At 34.4% G+C, this 20,662-nt stretch overlaps 1 protein-coding gene across 2 annotated transcripts; it reads left to right on the forward strand.

The window, feature by feature from the left end:
- Positions 1-4,901: 4,901 nt before the first annotated feature.
- ASG2 (transducin family protein / WD-40 repeat family protein) lies at positions 4,902-20,063 on the forward strand. Of its 2 annotated transcripts, none has more exons than XM_059603779.2 (20): positions 4,902-5,133; positions 6,286-6,354; positions 6,971-7,048; positions 8,365-8,499; positions 8,594-8,701; positions 8,866-8,994; positions 9,837-9,952; positions 10,062-10,179; positions 10,772-10,877; positions 12,006-12,151; positions 12,283-12,453; positions 12,544-12,654; positions 13,191-13,302; positions 14,599-14,951; positions 15,197-15,287; positions 15,854-15,949; positions 16,054-16,124; positions 16,200-16,327; positions 18,148-18,254; positions 19,893-20,063. In XM_059603779.2, the coding sequence occupies exons 1-19, from the start codon at positions 5,062-5,064 to the stop codon at positions 18,227-18,229; spliced, it is 2,292 nt and encodes a 763-aa protein (XP_059459762.2). In that variant the 5' UTR covers positions 4,902-5,061; the 3' UTR covers positions 18,230-18,254; positions 19,893-20,063. The 2 variants fall into 2 exon arrangements, with proteins under 2 accessions (XP_059459762.2, XP_059459761.2); XM_059603778.2 differs by lacking the exon at positions 19,893-20,063 and adding an exon at positions 18,759-19,060 and having other exon boundaries at positions 4,904-5,133.
- The last annotated feature ends 599 nt before the right edge of the window (positions 20,064-20,662 follow it).

Consider the following 20,662-nt stretch of genomic DNA (forward strand, 5'->3'; position numbering starts at 1 on the left):
GTTTGTGTTTTTGTGGTGGTTTTGGTTGTTAGAATATGATGATAATATCTTTGTTGGGTGTGATTTAATTTACTTTGTTGGGTTGTGTTGTCTCTTTGCCTTTGTTCCTACGTCGCATGCACGCATTTATTATCACCAGACAGCGATGTGTTTTGTGATTTCTTACTTCATTGCCGTTTCATGTGCACCCAATTTCTGCTTCTTCGCTGAGATGATGACTCGGAGGGACCACACGGTTGCATTATTAGGGAGAGGATGCATACGTGAAATGAGCACATCCTCAAAACTAAATCATGTTAATTGGTTTTCCTATTTTTAAATTATTCTTTTACTTCTATATTATATAACTCATTATGTCATTGATGTGATTTGTCGATTTATAATTTATAAAATAATATTATTTTTACACATAATTTATTGGCTGAACTGAAATGGTTCTATTTGTAATCGACTCAAATGTATATACTACCAAAATTATTTGAATTGTCCTTCGTATTAAATTTGATCGTTATTTTGGATAAAGTATACTTAGGAAGGGTGGTATAATACATGAGGATAAAGTGTAATTTAACCTATTTTACTCATATAGCTTGCGTAAATTTCATTTTTCATCATTGATTTTGAAAAACCAAACTTGGGTCTTGTTTTATTATTTGCAAATTTTATGAAAATAACATTACTTTTTTTTTAAAAAAAAAAAATTATACGGTTTTTTTTTTTAACATGTTCGTACTATAGGTAAATTCGAACTAGTGATTTTTGCTTCATAAAACATGATCTTCGATTGATTAAGCTACTCTTTAAGAATCGTTTTTAACATAAAGTTAATAGTTAGTTATTGTCAAGTTGGCTTGTTTATGTATATACACTAAAAATTTATATATTTGTATGTAGTAGTGATAATGGAGACGCCACTCACCGGTTTATTGTAATATAAAATATTATTAAAAAAATTTATGAACAGTAATATTAAAAAAATTATATTATAAAATAAACCGGCGTGAAAACTGTTCAATCACGCGCATGTTTCCATTATCGCTACTCATTTGTATGACATACATAAGCATGCACGATAAAGGATATTAGTCATCACATCAAGAAGAAACAAAAAAGTACTAGCAAGAACGAAGAAAAGGACAATCAACCCCAAACAAGACTTTTAAACGGCTCTAGAAATGGTTCAAAGAATATAAGGGTTTAAGAATGCATTTAAACTTAACAAGTTCATTTTTTGTAAAAAAAAATTAAAAACACTTTTAAGCATCAAAAAAAGCCAAAAAAAAAAATGGCCAAAATACTTTTTTAGCAAAAGCTTAAACTTAAAAAACGTTTTTTAACTTAAAAACCTTATTTTTCCAACACAGTCCAAAACATTACAACTTTATTTGGTTATTAAGCCGAAGAGTGTAATTATTGATTGACAATAGAAAATTCTCTTTCTCTCTTTCGTTTTTGTTTGTGGTTGAGGGTTAAGTGAGGCCGGAATATATTCCGCATGACATAAAAAGATTCCTGATCCTAAACATCCTTTCTTCCTCCTGTGGGATAAACAACAAACAACTTTTTCCAAAATGTCGACATAGTTTTGGAAAAACAAAATAATATTAAATTTTTAAGGTTTTAGAAAAACTAAACAGGGATATCTACTTTACTGTATTTTGAATTTATTAAATGTTATTTGCTCAGAAAAATAATAATAATAATAATAATATTAAATTTTTGAGCAGATCCACATCCACTTGATATTATTGTAGCGGGAGCTTCTATTTTTCTGAGCATATTAAACAAAGCCTCAAAGTCATAACTAAATTTTGTCACATTCAATTGGTTGAAAGATGCTTAGCTTAAAATATGCCTTAAATATCTCAATTAATATCAATTTGGGAGGTTATTTGACTTCAATTTAAGGCATGTTTGGGAGTGCGATTTTAAAAATTGTATTTTTGAAATCACTACTTTTTAAAATCGCATATGTGTTTAGTAAAACAGGTTAAGAAACACTTTTTTTTTATCAATGGAGTGTTTGGATAACATTAACATATAATTGTGGTTTCATGGCCAAATAGGTAAATATTGCGCCAAATATTGTTTTAAGTGAAATCGTGATTTTGGTTTAAATTCGCACTTTTTCAAATAAATACCCTTTAGTCAGCTTATAAAAATCGCGAATTTTTTCACGATTTTAAAATTTGCATTTTTAAAATAGCAATCCCAAACACTCCAAAATTGAGATTTCATTTAAAAACGCATATTATTTTTAAAAAAATACACTCCCAAACGAACCCTTAATTAAATAATCTTGAAAGGAAATGACAACACTCCAATCTGCGAGCATATTCCAATAAGACAACAGATAATTTAAATTTATTTTTAATACTATAATTTACAAAGAAAAAGATAAAGTAAAGGTAGAAAAATATTAAAATATAAAATAATATAAACTATAGAATAGACCACTAATAAGTGTGTAATAGGGCTATATTTTGGTCCAACAAAATAGTGAAGCAAGCCTATTTATAGAGCATATATAGATGTAGAATATAAAAAAGATAAATCTTATAATAATCATATTCTAACATTATTGAAGGATAAGATGCACTCCGGGCAGCATGAAAAATGGCTTTATTTACTATTTACTATTTTATATGTATTTCTTTTTTCCCAAAATAGACTGCCAATTAGGCGCACGCTCTGAAATTAATAGGTTAGTGTTGAAGAGTTTAGTCAGTTTGATTAAGTGAGTGGAATTAGAGTTGACTTATATAGACATATACACACGCTTCGACACGATTCGAACCCGACATGTGATATAATGTATGATAAATTTTGACATGACATGTGAACCTGACACGAACTCAATACAAAATTAGAGGGTTAGGGTTGAAGAGTTTGATTTGTTTAATTAAATAGGTCGGATTATAATTGACTTATATATATAGAATTATACTCATGTTTCAACACGACACGATAACACAAATTGCCACCCGTAGTTTTAATCGAAAAAAAAGTTTTCCAATCCACACACACATATATAGTTACTCCCCTTTTAATCTATTACACAATTTGCTATATCTTTCAATATTTCAAATTGGTTAATGAACATTACCAATCTACCATTGAGGTTAAAATGTCTTAATTTGTCTATAAAAAGATAAATATTCTTAAAAGAATCCAAAACAATATATATATATATCATTAAGGTTGTAATTCTATTTATTATATTGTTGTATGACTGTCATACATCTTATGATGTAAAATAAAAATTAATCTGACAGTGAAAATTAGCGTTTAAGTTTTTTTTAAGAGCTGATTCAAGGGTTGATTTTTATTACCATATCATCAAGTTGTATGACGGTCATAATAAATAGCATTACTCATTCACAATTTTTTTTTTTTTTTTTTTTATATAATATTCACTAATCAATAATTGTTTATGTAATATGTTAATCAGTATGATGCTCTTTTCTTTCTGGGGTAACAATTATATTCACCTGGACTCTTCAATTAATCATTTCAATGAAAAATTTCAATCCAAGTTGGAGCCCATATTGTTCTAGTAAAAGCCCAAGACTTGTTGGACAGTCCAACATCCATATGGGCATTGGGATGCTGCGTGTGCCACCCCCAAGTCTTGTTGGGCCAATCCAACATTATGTGCACTGGAAGAACATGGAAAATAATTTAATAATATGATTATGATTATTCAAATTCTAACATTTCGATTTCAAGCCCCACCCCCCCCCTTTTTTTTTTTTTTTTTTTTTTTTTTTTTCATTTCGATGTCAAACTGTTAGATGTGTAATTCTTTGACAATTTATTTTTGATCAATTTGGGAAAGGGTTATGTTGAGTCAAAACATTGAAAAATGGGCAGGCTCCTCAACAACAGACCTAACACAAAAATAATAATGTAAAAGAACATAATACCAAATAAATTATTTGATTATTTTTTAAGGGCCGCATAAAACTGTTATCGAAGCAAAATACAAACCTTAAGAGATCTCTCAACCTTATTTAAAGGTGCACAAACCCCAAGAGGTCAAAACTTAAGTGCACCATCGCTAGAAAACTGCATCAACCACTCGTGAGAAGCTTAAGTGGGGAATTCATTGTCAAAATTGAAATCAATAACTAAAGAAAATGGAGTACTATCTCCGGTAGCACTAGTCTCTTCAACAAAATCAAACCTCATTAACATGGAGAAACTAAAACCCACAAAAACCAATAGATACAATAGAAAATACAAAAAAACAACAAACACATTAACAATGAAAAACAACAACAACAAAAACCCAACAAACAACAACGTCGATGGTGAAGGAGGTGGAGCAAAGGCAAGGTGAAACTTTCTAACCGGCATGTGGGAAACACATGTAAGCGTGTAAACAACATATGGATGATTGGAGGACAGCGGTTGGGAGCTAGAAGGCGATGAAGAAGGTGGACTGGCACGTATTAGATCATATATTTGGAGAAAACCAATCCAAGAACTATAATAGATTTTGATAAATGTTAGGGGTACTTATTAACACTTGTCGGTATCTAATTGGGTCTACATCAACTATTAAGAAAGAAAAATAATAGAGAAATGTTAGGGGTATCAAATATTTTACCAAGAAAATCTCAACAAATTGATATGTCATTCATTGGTACGATTACATTTATTTTAATTAATTATTTTATTTAAGTAAGTCTCTCTTTATAAAAAATTTGTTAACTTTTAACATTTCTCAAAATAATATAAATACAAGGCAATAAGTTGTAAGTAATCCTATTTCATAACTTATTCTATAAGGCATAGAATGAAACACATGGACACCAACTGGAAGGGTCCCGTGGAGCTGTGAAGAGCCAACGCACGAGTCACGTATATGGGAAAACTCATAGACTAAAAAATAAAACTAAAAAAGCCGATCCTTATTCGGATGCGCCCGAGATAAAGAAAGTTGCCGAAGCAGTTAGACAGAAGGTTCGGAACCGCCTTTTCCAGGAGCTGATCAAAGCGGCTATCGGAGGCGATCGGGGGTGGGGTTTTCGGGAGGGGTTTCTCGGAGCTCATTCAATGGAGTCGTTTGGTTTCCACGACGGAAACATCTACGATAGGCTCGAGACCCGTCGCTTCGACGTTGGCCGAGTATTTTTCCATTTCTGTGATAATTGGATTATTGCTGATGTTATTTCTCTGTGAATCGAATTTGTTTTTGAACTTTTGCGTTTGAATCCCTATTCCACTTTTGCACTGCGAGTGAACCATGCTTTGGATGAATAGAGGCATTCATTCAATTTTAGTCGATTGGCATATGAATCATATGAACTAGGAAGGGAATAGGAGGGTTAAGGAGTTGCTCGGTCTGAATTTATTTGAAACTTGCTTGTCTGACGTCACAGTTCTTGAAGTTTTCGATTGAGTATTAGGTGCTCATGAGTACTTCTTGCTCGTATTTTGTTTATAAGTGGTGCACGCACTTTCGTTGAATTGCCGGACGATTAATTTCTTATCATGTTAAGGCTCGGTGAACCTGAATTTGTTATGAAAGATTGGGGTTATGTGAGGTTGGGGAGAGTGTCAAGTACATCTTGATGTGATTTAGTAATGTGGGTGTGTAGTCATAATCGAGAGTTTGAATTTGGTACTTTTTTTTTTTTTAATAACCGGAGAATTCTAATTATTTCTTGTTAATATTCTGAACGTGATGATGGAACAAGATACAATTTAAAGCAAGTATAAGATAGATGATTCAGCTACGTGCTATGGTGTGTTGTTCATTTTGCCCTAAGATTGTCATTTTTAGAGCAGGTAATATTGCTCTTATAATAGAGACTGGCAAGAATGCAATGTTGTGAGCACTTTTGTTTGTTTTGGGACAAGGTTTCCTCAGTTATGCGTTTTAACATTGTGAAGCTTTGGGTGGATTTTGTTGTGATACCTAATGTGACGTTTTCCTTGTATTTCATTATGTTTTTCAAAAAGAAAAAAAAAGGAAGGAATTTTTATGGATAAATTTTGTCCTATAAATTAAAGTGATTAAATTTGCATCGATATTCCTCTAGATTTATCCCAAACGATCCTCTTGGGGAATTGAATATCTTGACTTTTTCTTTTTCTAGCATTTGTTTGTTTATAGCATTTCTGGCTTTCTATCATTTGTTTATAGCATCTTCCACTAGTTTATGTCATATTGCCACCCGGGGCATAGATTTTGATTTACATAGGTTTTCGATATTTTATGTGATAAATAATTCTTCTTTATTCAAGGTCTAAGAGAATATTTTGGTACCCATATAGGATGTTAATCACAGTTTACAGATGCACTCATCAATGATACGGAGGCTCTCCCTTGAAAAAGTAATGGAGGTTAGTATTATTTAGCATTTAATTTTTTGAGTGAACAATGCAATGGTCATGGTTTATGTGGCCTTATTACATATTCATATTGTCTCTTTCGTGTTTTTATTTTTTTTATTTTTTTATTTTTTCTCGTTGTACTCTATTTATGTAATCTCGAATTTCTTACTTTTCCTTATGATCCTGTCAATGTATATAATAGATTTTAAAATGTCTATGTGGATCAAACCAATATGGAAGTTTAAGGCATTCTAGAATTATTATTATTTTTTATTGAAATACCAAAACTATGCTGAATCAAAATTATATTTTTCTACTATGCTCAAAAACAGCCATTAAGAGTTCAACCAATATCTCCTTAAAGAAGCCATGAAGATTTGTTATGTGAAAGCCCTTGCTAATTTGTGACTACTAGGACCGTGCAATAGTGATTACCAAAAAGGAGTGCCATACTAAGGACTGACGGCATTTTAATCATTATATAAAACTATGTGTAATATAGTATTTGGTCTCTTAGTTTACTTATAAAAAAAAGTATTTGGTCTCTTAGTTCCTACCATATTTTAAAAATTACTGTATTTATCACCTTTTTCTCTTCTCTCTCTCTCTCTCTCTCTCTCATTAGGGGCATCAAGGTTGTGTTAATGCTGTGGCTTGGAATTCCAAAGGTTCTCTTTTGATATCTGGATCAGATGACACAAGGGTATGATTCTTTTTAGATTAATGTTACTCTTTATATCCATTTATAACGTTCATTTCACACCAGCTGATGTGACTTGTTTTAAGTGGCTAACATCTTTTTTTTTTAAGTGGTTGATATGGGAAGCCATTTAAAACATGCCACATCTGCTAATGTGAAATTGGTGTAATAAATTGAATTGAAAAATAGCATTACTCTTCCTTTTATATTTAGAAGTTGAAATTTACTCTCTATTGATTGAGAATAGGTGTCATTGTATTTCTCATTCGGTTACATTGGAGCTTGTGTGACCTATTTTTGCATTATCTAAGTATTATGTGCTATGCATGATAAAATTTCACATGTGCTATGTATTGGTATCATATTTTATCAGAGCAGGCACATTTTTTTTTTTTTTTTTTTTTTAAATTTATTTTTTAATTTTTTTATATATATTTTTTAATTGCATTCTCTATTCCTCTTTATTTTCTAAAAATTTCCTGATAAGCCTTGTTGATAAACCCTAGCCATTTGCTTTGAGTGATTTATCATGTGCTTCATGCCACATCATTATGTTAAATTCATAAAAAATTAGTCTTGTGAATAAGAAGTGGTTTGGTACTTTGGTGTCTTGAAAAATGCAAATAGATAATTGGTGATTAAGAAATGCTATGGGTACCAAATTTTTTACCAAGAGATGGGTATCAAAATGGTGTGGATCTTATTTATTGGTATCTGTAGCATTTCTCTTGATTAATTGTTTTGATCTTCTCCAATGAATAAGCTCCACATCATTTTGGTACCAATCTCTTGGTAAAAGATTTGGTATCCCTAACATTTCTCTTTGGTGATTTGTATATTTTGTCACATCACTGTGCAATGAAAATTTTGAGTTACTTGATGGAGCGAGTGAGCATTTTGTCCGAAGATTGCAAAAATGTTTCATCGCTGGAGTCATGAGAGGCAAAATAATGATTTTTTAGGAGCAGCAGCTAGAATGCCAACCTGATGGCTCCTAACAGAAGAGGATGTAGAGGCTAGACGAAGTTATTGCAATCCCTGTGATTATCAATTACAACATGCATTACCTTATGCAGAATTTTATTGTTGTGGTGATATGTACTTACAGTGCATTATTTTCTGCAGTAGTTTCATGATAATTGCTCCAGAGTGTGACCATACTTCCTCCATAAGGGTGTCTTTGATGAAATGAATTAGGGGAGAGTGCTATTTAGCTAATTGACTTATCAGCTAGGGATGCTAGATTTTCTATGCTGTTTCTCCAACCCTCTTATGTACACATATTGCCATATGATTATTAATGCTCAGTTTTCATGCAGCTTAATATTTGGAGCTACTCTAGCCGGAAGCTTTTGCATTCTATAGAGACGGGGCATTCTGCAAACATATTCTGTACAAAGTTTGTGCCTGAAACCTCTGATGAGCTTGTAGTCTCTGGAGCTGGAGATGCAGAAGTATCTTTCTAATCAGTTTATAAGTTTATAGGTTGATGCTGTATGTGTGCTGTCAGATATCATTGGTGAATTGCACTTACTGATTCTTTTGCAGGTGCGGTTATTTAATTTGTCTCGCTTAAGTGGGAGAGGATCAGATGATAATGTTATTCCTCCATCTGCCCTGTATCAGTGTCACACTAGAAGAGTAAAAAAATTAGCTGTAAGAATTTTGTTTAAAATCATTGTAAAGAGAGTTAGTTTGCTGCTATTGTTAACATGCTTAAATAGAATCATAAGTGTGTGATTTTTTATTGTGGTAAATCTTAACAGTCATTTAGTTGCTTTTGCTTCTAATAATGTCTACCAGCCCTTTTTTGGTCGCAGGTTGAAGTTGGAAACCCCAATGTGGTGTGGAGTGCTAGTGAAGATGGAACTTTGAGACAGCATGATTTTCGAGAGGGAACATCTTGTCCTCCAGCTGGATCTTCTCGTCAAGAATGTCGCAATGTTCTAGTAAGTGGCATATACAATTGTATCTTTTTTCCCATTCATCTTTTATCATTGAATGCATTCTGAAATTTCCAATTGCCTTTGTTGACAAATGAGTTATCCAGTGGCATTTAAAATATTTCCTAGCAGCATATTGCATGGTTATTGGCACATGCTTGCTATAGAGCTTGGCTTCCATATGCTTGTCAGGTGTTGGCTTGATGCTATTGACTTTGCGTAATTGTTCCTTTTAGATGTACATATGGCATTGCTTTTCTTGTCCACATATTGATATTTAGGGTGGAAGAAATATTACATGTTAGTTGTCAGCCATTAAGACACCGTAAATGAAAAGGACACGTATAATCCTTCCTGTATAAGACCTTAGAAACTATGTGCGTATTTAACGAATAATTTTCTCTTGATTGTGACCTAAACCCAATTTGCCTTTCGTCGAAGTGTACTAGTTCTAACAATTGAAATCTATAATTCTATGAATTTTTGCTTCTTTATGTTCAAGTGGTTACACAACTCAATGTTTTTACTTCTGTCATGGTACTCTGAAAAGTATCTCAAATATTGCAGATTTATTTTTCTTGCGGAAGTTTACATGGAAACCCTAATATGAGAGGGATCTCATGGAACCAACATGAGTGAGAGACCTTACGTTCGAGACAGTAGGCCGTTGTCCACATTGTAGTTGCCTTTGGCTATATTTACATATTGGCACAGGAAATATACTTTCTAGTTTTCTTAACTTATGAATCTTTTGCATTTCTGACTCTGAGGTGCTTTCTGTTTGAATTGTCCCCTCCAGCTGAATTCCTTGGAAATCATTGTTTTTCTCATTTAATACATAATGGCAGCTTGACTTGCGGTGTGGAGCAAAGAGGTCACTTTCGGATCCTCCTAAACAAATTCTTGCTCTAAAATCTTGCGATATCAGTTCCACTAGACCTCATTTGCTCCTTGTTGGTGGGAGGTACTTTATTGTTGATTAATACTATTTGCTTAAGATCTCTCCCTCCTTCCCCCTCTCCCCAACAAACATACTCTGTTCCTACAGATCTCTGATTCCTGAATGTTTGCAGCGATTCATTTGCACGTTTATATGATAGAAGGATGCTGCCACCACTGTCCTCTTGTCAGAATAGGATGTCACCACCTCCTTGTGTTAACTATTTCTGCCCGATGCATCTCTCTGAGCGAGTGAGTTCAGAAGTTCCTAATGACTACTATTGCACCATATTATTATTACTCCTAGTTCTTATTTAATTGCTGCACTGATATAATATTATTTTGGGTAAATATATTAGAAGTCCTTGGGTCAACGCGCCAAAATTAAATTCTCCCTAAGTTTTTTTTTTTTCCGAAAATTTGCTCCCTGGGTCAATCGAAATGCCAAGAAAATTCCTACTGTCAAAATTTTTTAACTGCCGTTAGATTGGTTAAAACACACCGTTTTACCATGTCAGCATAATAATTTTTTTATTAATTCAATTTAAAATTTTAAAAATAAAAAAATTGAAGGGGTGGCTGGAAGCCATCCCAAGGGTGGTTTGCCACCCTCGGGGTGACTTCTGACCACCCCCAAGGGGTTTGCCCCAAACCACCTAGGGGTGGCTCGCGGCCACCCCATCACTTAATTTATCTTTTATTTTTTTCTTCTTTTCTATTGCTTATGATACATCTTTTGATCATGTTTCATATGTAAGCTAGCATACTTAGATCCACACAAGAAGCATAATTATAGAAGTATGATCTTTGTTCTCTCTCTCTCTCTCTCTCTCCTTTTTTCCAGGGGCGTACAAGCGTGCACCTCACTCATGTTACATTTAGTCCAATGGGAGAAGAGGTTCTCCTTAGTTATAGTGGAGAGCATGTGTACCTGATGGATGTAAATAATGGTATGTTTATTCTCCCAAAATCCTTCACTCCTATGCAATTGAATTGCCTTCAACAAAAGGGTACCTGTACCCAAAACGTACACAAGTAGGTAGGTAGAGAATATCTAAGGGCACGAGACATCTCATTTGATTAAGATATAGTAATGCCTTTACGATACTTGGTTGTTTCATTTGGGGCTATTGACTAATGAATGTGGGGATAAAAACAGTTTTGACTGAAGAATCATGTGTTTAGTTTCTTCACCACATGCCTTGTTGATATACTGTAATGCACATGCATTGTAATTGGTTCTTAGGAGATGCCTTTGATCATTAATTCCTAAGAAATTTAGTTATGTGCAAGAACTCAAAAGCTTCTTGTGTTAGACCTCAAAAGCTTCAACTTGATTACCTCTTTGGTTTGATAAGGCACCAGAATAATTTGAATTTTTGAAACAGTTGACAACCTCAGTTTTCACTTTGTAAAAAATTTATTTTCCAATGCAAGAACAATTCATTTGCAAACTTCATGACTACATCTCCATATTGCTTTCTTGAATCGAGGTTTTTATTTATTGATTTATTCCTTCTCCAAGAGATTGTGGGATATTTGTCATTCTTTAGTAGTAGTAGTAGTTCTAGCAATCTTTCTGTGTATGATCTTTCTCCTTTTAAAATGAATTTATTCTTTCTTATCCAAAAGAAAGGGGGGGGGGGGGGGGGGGGGGGGCGAGGAAGGGAGATTGTTGGATATACATGCATACTTTTCAATGTTTGTTAAGCTTCCTTAGTGGGTACAGTTATAGGCATTAGAGATGAAACTTACTGGCTCTAAACCTCTAATTGCTGGCTGTTATGAATTTCCTAAAAGATTTTCAGTTTAGTACTTCTTTTTGAAGGTCATAATGATAATGTGATTGAATCTGTTGTTGATGTGAAATGGGTATCATTTTCAGGTTGACTAACCCGCTAGCATGAGTTTTGGTTTAAGATCTAAATATATTGTAGTTTAGACATGCAAAATAATCCAGTTGTATCACTATAGTTTTTGTATCTTCATTTTGCTTATTAGTCGATATTCATGTTATTTGGTACAGTTAGATTAGCAAAGTTGTTAAGCTGATATGCTCAAGTTTTTGAAATTCATAGCTAGCAGGAGCGCTATGCAATATACTTCAGGAGATGTTTCAAAGCTGATGAGCTTCACGCCTATTCTCAATGGGGCAGAATTGCAGTCACCAGTGTCCAATATCCTCCCAAGCTGTCATACTAGAAAAGGCAATGTTGCCACAACGGTATGCATCTTTGCTTATTTAGGTATTCTTTGGTAACCATGTCTCTGTTATTGGTGTAGATTTGTTTTTAATAAATGGTTGTCTGATAATTTCCAAAACATGTTTTGGCTTGTCTGACATAGTTGTTACAGCTTGAAAAGCGCAGGAAACTAATTAAAATTGCGGAAAAATCCTTAGAGGAGGCAACAAATTGCTTCTATGGAATTGAGGCTTGCAATGAGATTTTGGATGGATGTTGTCGTGACATTGAGCCCAAGCTAAAGCATGGATGTCTATGTCTACGTGCTGCTTTATTGCTCAAGGTTTTCTAACAAGTTACTTGGTTGGAAGTTCAGACTCATTCATTTGATATTTATCTGTGTATTATTTTTTTCTTATTTTTCCCTTTCCAGCGGAAGTGGAAAAATGATGCTCATATGGCTATAAGAGATTGCTACAATGCCCAGAGAATTGATAATTCCTCGTTTCGAGCACTTTGCCATATGTCTGAAGCTCTATCGCAGGTGATTTTGAGGCACTTACTGCAATTGAGCATATGATCACAGCATAATTGTCACTAGGTGCCCAAGCAACTCCAGCTGACTTGATTGTGTGCCTCTTTGGTTTGGTTGCCCAGATTGGCCACAGTTCGTCAAATCCCATTTCTAGGCCTTACTTCCTATCAGATTTTTTAACTTATCTCATAAATGACTACAGTTAAAAGTAGGTTTCTTTCAGTTAACCAAGCAGGATGAGTCAAGATTATTATGAGTGAGGTCCTTGTAATGCTAGGTGATGCATAGCAAATTGTATGCAAGCTTCTGATGTCACATTTATCCAATATATGGTGCTCATAATTTGTATAGTATAGAGCTTGCAACTACACAATATTCTTCTGGTCTAGGTGCTTTCACAGAATGCGATGGAAACTTAGTTGTGTGTATTATGCTGCACTGGGAACTGTGAGAAAACCCTTATCGTCTAGGCATGCGAATTTGATTACTGAATCTGCCCCTCCAGTCAGGCATTATTATTAGTTCCTAATTCTTATTTCTTGCAGTTAGGCAAACATAAAGACGCACTAGACTTCGCCATTGCAGCCCAATATTTGGCCCCGTCAAATTCTAAAGTGGCAGAAAGAGTGGAGAATGTCAAAAAAGATCTTGCTGCAGGTTTATGTCTATGCCCTTCTACGTTTATTATTGCACTAATTGGTGCATACCATTTGTCAATTGTTGGTGTAAACTGCAGTTTATACTGGCACCATCATAGTTCTGGAATTTAACTTCTTATTATGCTAGTTTATCACTTTACCTCTGTTGTCTAATGCCATAAGGGGGCAGTGATCTTATCTCTATTGCTTAATGAGTATGTGACTTAATCTGATTTTCTTTTTTATTGCCATTAAATGGAAAAAGATTTCCTTTTCGTTTATGCAGAGGTTGTGTGGTAACATAAACTTGTACCTCACCGCATAGGGGGCAAAGCAAGAGATGCAATCTGCCCTAACAATGCCATAACTTGTTATTAAAAAAAAAAAAAAAACTGAACAAGGCATAACTTGTCAGCAGCTTCTCCTTTTTTAATCAGAAGGGGCTAATAAATTTCGAAATATTATATGGATCAAAGTCTTCTATTTTCTGTAGCCTAAGATTTTTGAAATGAAAGATCTTCCCTTTGGATTGATCGCACGATCATAGGCCTCCTGTCCATTATTTAACTATCAAATATGGGACATAGATTGCTGATGGCAGCAAAGTTTTGTTTCAAAGCAATTCTGTCATCTTGTATAGCAGCACTATATTCTTATTTTTTGGAAGTGAGGCGAGTTGCCTGCTTTAAGCAAACTCTAATGTTATTAGCATTGTATCACAGATTTCAATTTTTAGGCAACAAAGAGGGACTTAGCATTTGTGAATTGGTAGAAGTAGTTTTGAGATTTGATTGAAAAGGCTTTTGGATAAGGATTAATATGTATCATTTGCATGGTTTCCTTTCACTTCTGACTTTGCACATTCAGTTTTCTCTGCACTAGGAACTTTTCATATGAGATAAAAGAAGATATTCTTTGGAAGGTGGAATTTAGCATGTGTAATCTAGTGCAAGATAGATTTGCCAGCTATCATCACTGCGTGAACAGGTCTAGGAGGATAGTGTCATGCTTGTAATGGTTATGACATGTTATATTATGAATATGGAAATGCTTGCCTAGAAACTTGGCCACCACATTTTATATTTTGTATATGCAAAAACCCATGTTCAATTTAGCCCTTGGAAAGTGTTTCTGTACTGTACTATTTAGGCAGAGTACCATCACCCTGCAACCTGGGAGGTACCAAATAAATGAGTACCCAAGTCAATGTGAATACGAATGATTTTTTGTGAGAGACCACGTCATACAATATCTTTTTGTTTTATTTTTAATTTCATGGCATTATGTAAATCTAACAGCATGATTGCATGACTAGTTGAAGCTGAAAAAAATAATAAAGCAAATGATGGAGTGCCAAGGTCTGAATTGAGAGGTGGAAAAATACTCTCATTAAGTGATATACTCTACCGATCAGAGGCTAATAGTGATGCTTCGCAAGACGGACCAAGATCTGAAAGAGAAGATTCTGATTACGATGAGGAAGTGGAGTTGGACTTTGAAACTTCAATATCTGGCGATGAAGGCCATGACGTTGAATCAAACATTCTTCATGGGAGTTTAAATGTGAGATTTCATCGAAGGGGTGATTCACCAAGAGAAAGTGCTGGCGCAAATGGAACATGTGGATCACCTTCTTCATCATCACAAAATGACAGGATATCTTATCAGGTTCACTTCCATGTTTTTTTTATATACATTCAATTGTTTCTAGATTTGCCTTTCATAAATGTTATGTTTTGCTTAATATCTCACCTTTATAATTGGATCAACCATTTCAATTGCCAATTAACGGGAACCTACAGGTGTAGTAAATAGGTAGCCCCAAATTTTAAATCTTTTTGTTCTCTTTATATGTTATGGATCTTCCCATTCATCTAGCTTTGGCTATTTATGTCATGCTTCTGTTGCTGCAGCCTGAGCCAGTAATTGATATGAAGCAGAGATACGTTGGTCACTGTAATGTTGGAACTGACATAAAACAGGCCAGTTTTCTTGGCCAGAAAGGTACTTTTCTTCAGTACTGGTCTTTATTATCATTGGATCATCCTATGCAAGTTACGATTGCACTGATGTTTAATTTCAAATGCTAATGATTTTTGGAAACTTCTTTTATTCAGTACTTGTTTCACCATATATCGGTCTCACAAAAAGATCAACAGTAACATTCTCTCCCACATGTAGACTTGCCAGATAACACTGGACCAAATCTGGCCCTTGCCACTTGTGGGATAGAGATATTAACAAAAGACAGGACAACGACTTCATAGAATCAGGAAACATTACCATTTGGTGTTAATAACCAGATAGAAAATGTAAAAGATTGTGAGAATACAACCATAGAGTGGTTGGCGTCTTGGTATGTATTTTAGTACAAATGTAAAAACTACAAGATTACCACTAAGAGTTGTACCTTTCAGATATTGATCCTTGTTTAATGTTAATTACTGATTATCTTGGTTGTAACCTGTGAGTCATGCATCTTTCAGGTTCAATGAATGAGTTTGAGTCCACAGGCAATATAATGTAGTAATAGCTCCCTTATATGACAATGTTTCTATGATGATTTATAGGTGAGTATGTTGCAAGTGGAAGTGATGATGGGAGATGGTTTATCTGGGAAAAGAAAACCGGTAGACTGATAAAAATGCTTCTTGGAGATGATGCTGGTAGTGTTTTCTTGACTACAAGCTGAATGGGATTAGTTACTGACTGTAGTAGTCTCTTAATTAATTGTATTTTTTTCTTTCTTTTTTTTCATGTCCTTCCATAGTTGTGAACTGCGTCCAGTGCCATCCATTTGATTCTGTTGTGGCAACTAGTGGGATTGACAACACGATAAAGGTGAGGGTGATTAGAAGTAGTCTATATGGTAGAGCAGACAAGGATAATTTCTGAATTTTGGTGGTGTTGTTCTAGATATGGACTCCAAGTGCTCCTGTTCCATCAATTGTAGCAGGTGGAGCAGAACGACCAGAAACTGCTGATGTGCTGGTCACCATGGAAAACAATCAACGCAAATTATGCCGTAATCGTGAAGCTTTCCTGTAAGGCGTCTGGAGTCATTTCCACCTGATATTTTAGTAGATCATTATTCTGATGGTTTATCTACATACTTTATTGGCTAGTACATTATTATGGAAATAGCTGGTCCTACTTATGTCAGTGAGTTTCCTTTCTCGCTAGCCTCTTAGCATGTGGGTTTGCCCCATGTCAGAGTTTCTCTGCCCCAAGAAAAATAAGATAGGGCTAGGATTGCGTTGGTTAAGAAATATGATTAAACAAATGTTTTTTAATACTCAAATTATGTCATCGACCTGTTCATTTAAATGCTTGGTTTAATTGTGCAATTATTCAGGTAAAGGGATTTTTGGGAATAAAAGTGAAAAATGTTGTCCATTGGTTTGTTCTCTTTCTTAGTACAAAGAGTGGTAAAGGAAAAACAACTCAAAACCCAAAACTCACTCCCACACAATAGAAAATTTTGACAAAAGAGAAATCTCTCTAATTCTCTCATTGCCTTGCGGCACTCCAAAATTGTGAGCAGTTTGTGCGGCTCGCGGCTGTCTCCTTTCTCTTTTTTCTCTCTCATGCTCATTTACTTCACAAAAGACCGGATAGAATGATTTTATTTTTAAAGTCTGAGGTAAGACAAAACAATGCATATCTTGAAGCCCTTTGTTATTTCTCGATCCCCTCTGTTATTTCTCAATCGCACTCTTATTTGTGGGAATCACTCTCTTCAATATCCCCATTCCCTTTACTATATACACACATAGATACCCATTTTTCGAATTGAGAGAGGAGAGACCAGATAATAAAATGACCTTTCCTAGCCATCAAACTTTAAGCCGTACCTTGTTGCGGAGATATATTTTTCAAAATAATAGTTAATAAAAATAACAAACGACTGTTTTGAAAAGGGAAAGAGAATTTCAAAAGTTTGATGTTGTAAAGTGATGTTTCTTATATAGTTTTTGAGATATTTTTGTAGTTTGTCTTTCACCAAGGAATAGAATTAGTTTTTTCTCTTGAATGGAATGCATTATATCAATATCTTTAAAAAAAAACTAAACTCAATTTTAATGGCTATGTTTGCCACATATTTTATTCTTGTTTTTTGTATTCATTTTGAATTTCTCACTCTTCTCAAATACATTACTAAACAACACAAAACACTTTTTATAAAAAAATTGTATACCTTGTTCTAGGAATATTTTGACAAATTAAAAAATAAAAAGGATTAGAGTGGTTAAATGGCCACCCCTATCTAGACGAGGTGGCTGTGCAGCCACCCTTGTCCTAGTCAGAGGTGGCCGTACACCAAGACGGGTGGTTGCACAGCTATCCTTCTTTTCCACTAAGGGTGGTCACACAACCTTTTTTTTCAAAAAAAAAAATAAAATAAGGAGTTGGCTTTGCATTTGTTATTTTTGTACTCACCTAAAAAACTTTGTTTTATTTTACTCTATAGGAAAAATGTTTTTCAATGTGGATCCCACTAGAATACACTTCAGAAAACAATTCTCACCTTATGTCACATCAAAACACTTACCCAAATACATTAACATTGCCTGCATTGATCCGGGGTTTAGTGAATGATCGTTTTCCTCATACCCAAACGGGGCAGAGAGAGGGGGTGATTTTGGGCTGAAAACTTACCTGTTAAAAAGAAGAAAACGATTTGGGGTTTAGTTTTGAAGGTGCAGACTAGCATGCATGTCACATAAAAGTGTAAGCAAGCATGTAAACATCAAACCATGTTTGTGATAAAAGATTATATCTTCTGTTAATGTCATTATCTTGTCATGATTTCTTACTTACTATGGCTACATTCACCTGGGAGGATTACCATGTTAATGTGCAGGCCTTTCGAAATTCTTGAGCGATTTCGAATGCATGAGTTTAATGAAGGTACATTTCATCCGTTTGAGTGTACTCAGAGCTAATCAGGTTCCTTACTGCAGCATGCGTGTAAGTTAAGAACTCTCTATATTCTTTTATATGTTGTGTGTGTTTACTAGTACTTCGTCTCTGAAAATTTACAAAAGAAAGAAAAATATACTTGTATTCTCCTAAGGAGAAATCTGGGGATTGTTTTTGTAGTTACCAATTTAGCAAATAGTGAATCTTGAGGTATAAGGTGTAATACAAAATTTCCACAAATTTATTTGCTCCGTGTGACAAGTAAATTTTGACTTTGAAGTATGAAACTTCTAATATGCAGTGCTTACTTTGAAGTATGAAACTTCTAATATGCAGTACTTTTATGTTTTTCATTACTTGTATATAAGCTCCTTAAATTCAACAAATCTGTGGGTAGGGTGTGAGATCATGATGCTGAAGCATCAAGCATCAGGCTGATGTACGTTACATACACATTCTGGGCCTGGGGAGCTTTGAATTTGGTTTGTAGAATTGTAAACAAGAACGTTATATTCCAGAGCCTGATTGATTTATACTTTTGTACCATTACAGATACTGCCTGTCTAAGTGTAAATTGAGTGGTGGAGTTCCTTCATTATGCAAAAGGCGCGAAAGGGGAGAAACAAGCAACCATGTCGTTGTTAATAGGAAATTAGTTGACACTGTGAAGTCCTTTGGCGTCCTGCAATAATAAATTTATGATTAAATGAGGACAGCTGTGATGATGTGGTTAGCCCTAGAGCGCTTTTTGTTAGTATCACATAAATATATATATTTTCAATTTTTTGTTCATTCTATTTGGTAAAATATATCTGAAATTTTCTTGTATAGTTGAACCTTTTGTTTTAGTTTTTTTTTGTTGGTGTACAGAGTATAACTGCACAATACTCCCCATTCGTGTTTTGTTGTCAATATTTTTTATTTAATTTTTTTTTATCATGGTGCAATTGCCAGCTGCAATCATTTAATCATTACTATCATAAGGGTGTTCCTCATGGTTCTTGCTTAAATTCTGTACTGTTGCATTTTGAATTCTACAATTCACTTCTTCTCTATGGTCAGAAGAAGTTTGAATAATGAGCTCCTGATGATTGCTTTTTATTTGATCTCCCTATCTTCCATCTCTACTTATGCTGCTACAACAAAACTTATGGCATGGCATCATTTAGTCTCTATTTCATGTAGATAGTGGTTGGAAATTTTCATTTTTATAAAAGCCCTAGAAGGGTGATGTTGCTATGTCTAAAGATAGCCATGTTGCAGTTTCAAGTGCCAACTGCTAAAAGAGAATTGAGGGCGGCGTGATGTCTTCGCTGGATCTTCCGGTTGCGCTCACATTATTTATGTTGATGTCTTATAGTTCATCTAATGCACGTGAATAATTCAATTCATGCATCCTATTAGAAAAGAAGAGAGTTGGATTGAGATCTTTAGCAATTTTTTGCTCAAATGGTTGGCAATTTGGGTAGCACATGGTGGGAGAATGTATATGATACCTGCATGTTTAAATAAAAGTGTGAGTTGTTCAGCTACTTGGGTTAGTGAGTTTTATGTGAACTCTCTCATATGTGCAATGCAAAATGTTCTTTTACAGAATCTTGCGCACAACTGCGTGGACATTATTCCCGGAGGTTGTTGTGAGAGACACAATCTGAAGGGAAGAACAATTTTTTTCCTGTTTTGTAGGCGATGGGAATGATTAGGAAGCTTCGCACACGTGCTTGGTTGAGGACAGTTCTGGATGTTGGGGGAGCATCCTCTGAGATGTCCATGTTATTCGGAAGAAAGGGAACATGTAGAAGCACATGGATCACATGACAAAAACCGACCGTGTCTGTGTTGGTCTTTATTTGCTCAGCGAAAAAAAAAAATTTCAAATTCAATTCAAAAGAACTTAGTGATAGATGTCTTTCTATACCTTGCAATCTCTCCTTTTCTTCCAGAGACGGTTACTTTTATATTTCCAGCAATTATCCGCACATGTGACATCTTTAATTGTCTTCTTGAGAAATCTCATGACGTTACCTATTTCAGGTGATGCTATATATATAATAAAAATGAAAGATAAGATAAGATAATAGGCATTGTCATTTATAGCATGAATTTGATATGAACCTACGGGCCAAATTAATCACAAGCTGTACTAGACTATACAAGATTATTAATTCCATTATAATGGTCTATGGCAAAGTTTGGACTCGAAATTCAAAAGATGCCACTTCTGTCTATATTGCAGTTAGTTCGGTCTGACAAGTTATATTATATTTGGTTTCGTCACATTTGAAAAGTCTTGTTTCATGGTATTATGCAGTGTCAAACAATCGGGATTGTTAGATTGTGTTTTCTTGACCATAAATTTAGTTTATGGCGATATATTAAGAGCATTCTAAGTATGGGAGAGATATAAATTAGTTAGGGAGGGCCGGAGGGGGAAAGAAAAGCCTAACAATTCTAAT

Source organism: Corylus avellana, chromosome 9 (genome assembly GCF_965113065.1).
Source record: "Corylus avellana chromosome 9, dhCorAvel1.hap1.2, whole genome shotgun sequence".
Classification (NCBI taxonomy): domain Eukaryota; kingdom Viridiplantae; phylum Streptophyta; class Magnoliopsida; order Fagales; family Betulaceae; genus Corylus; species Corylus avellana.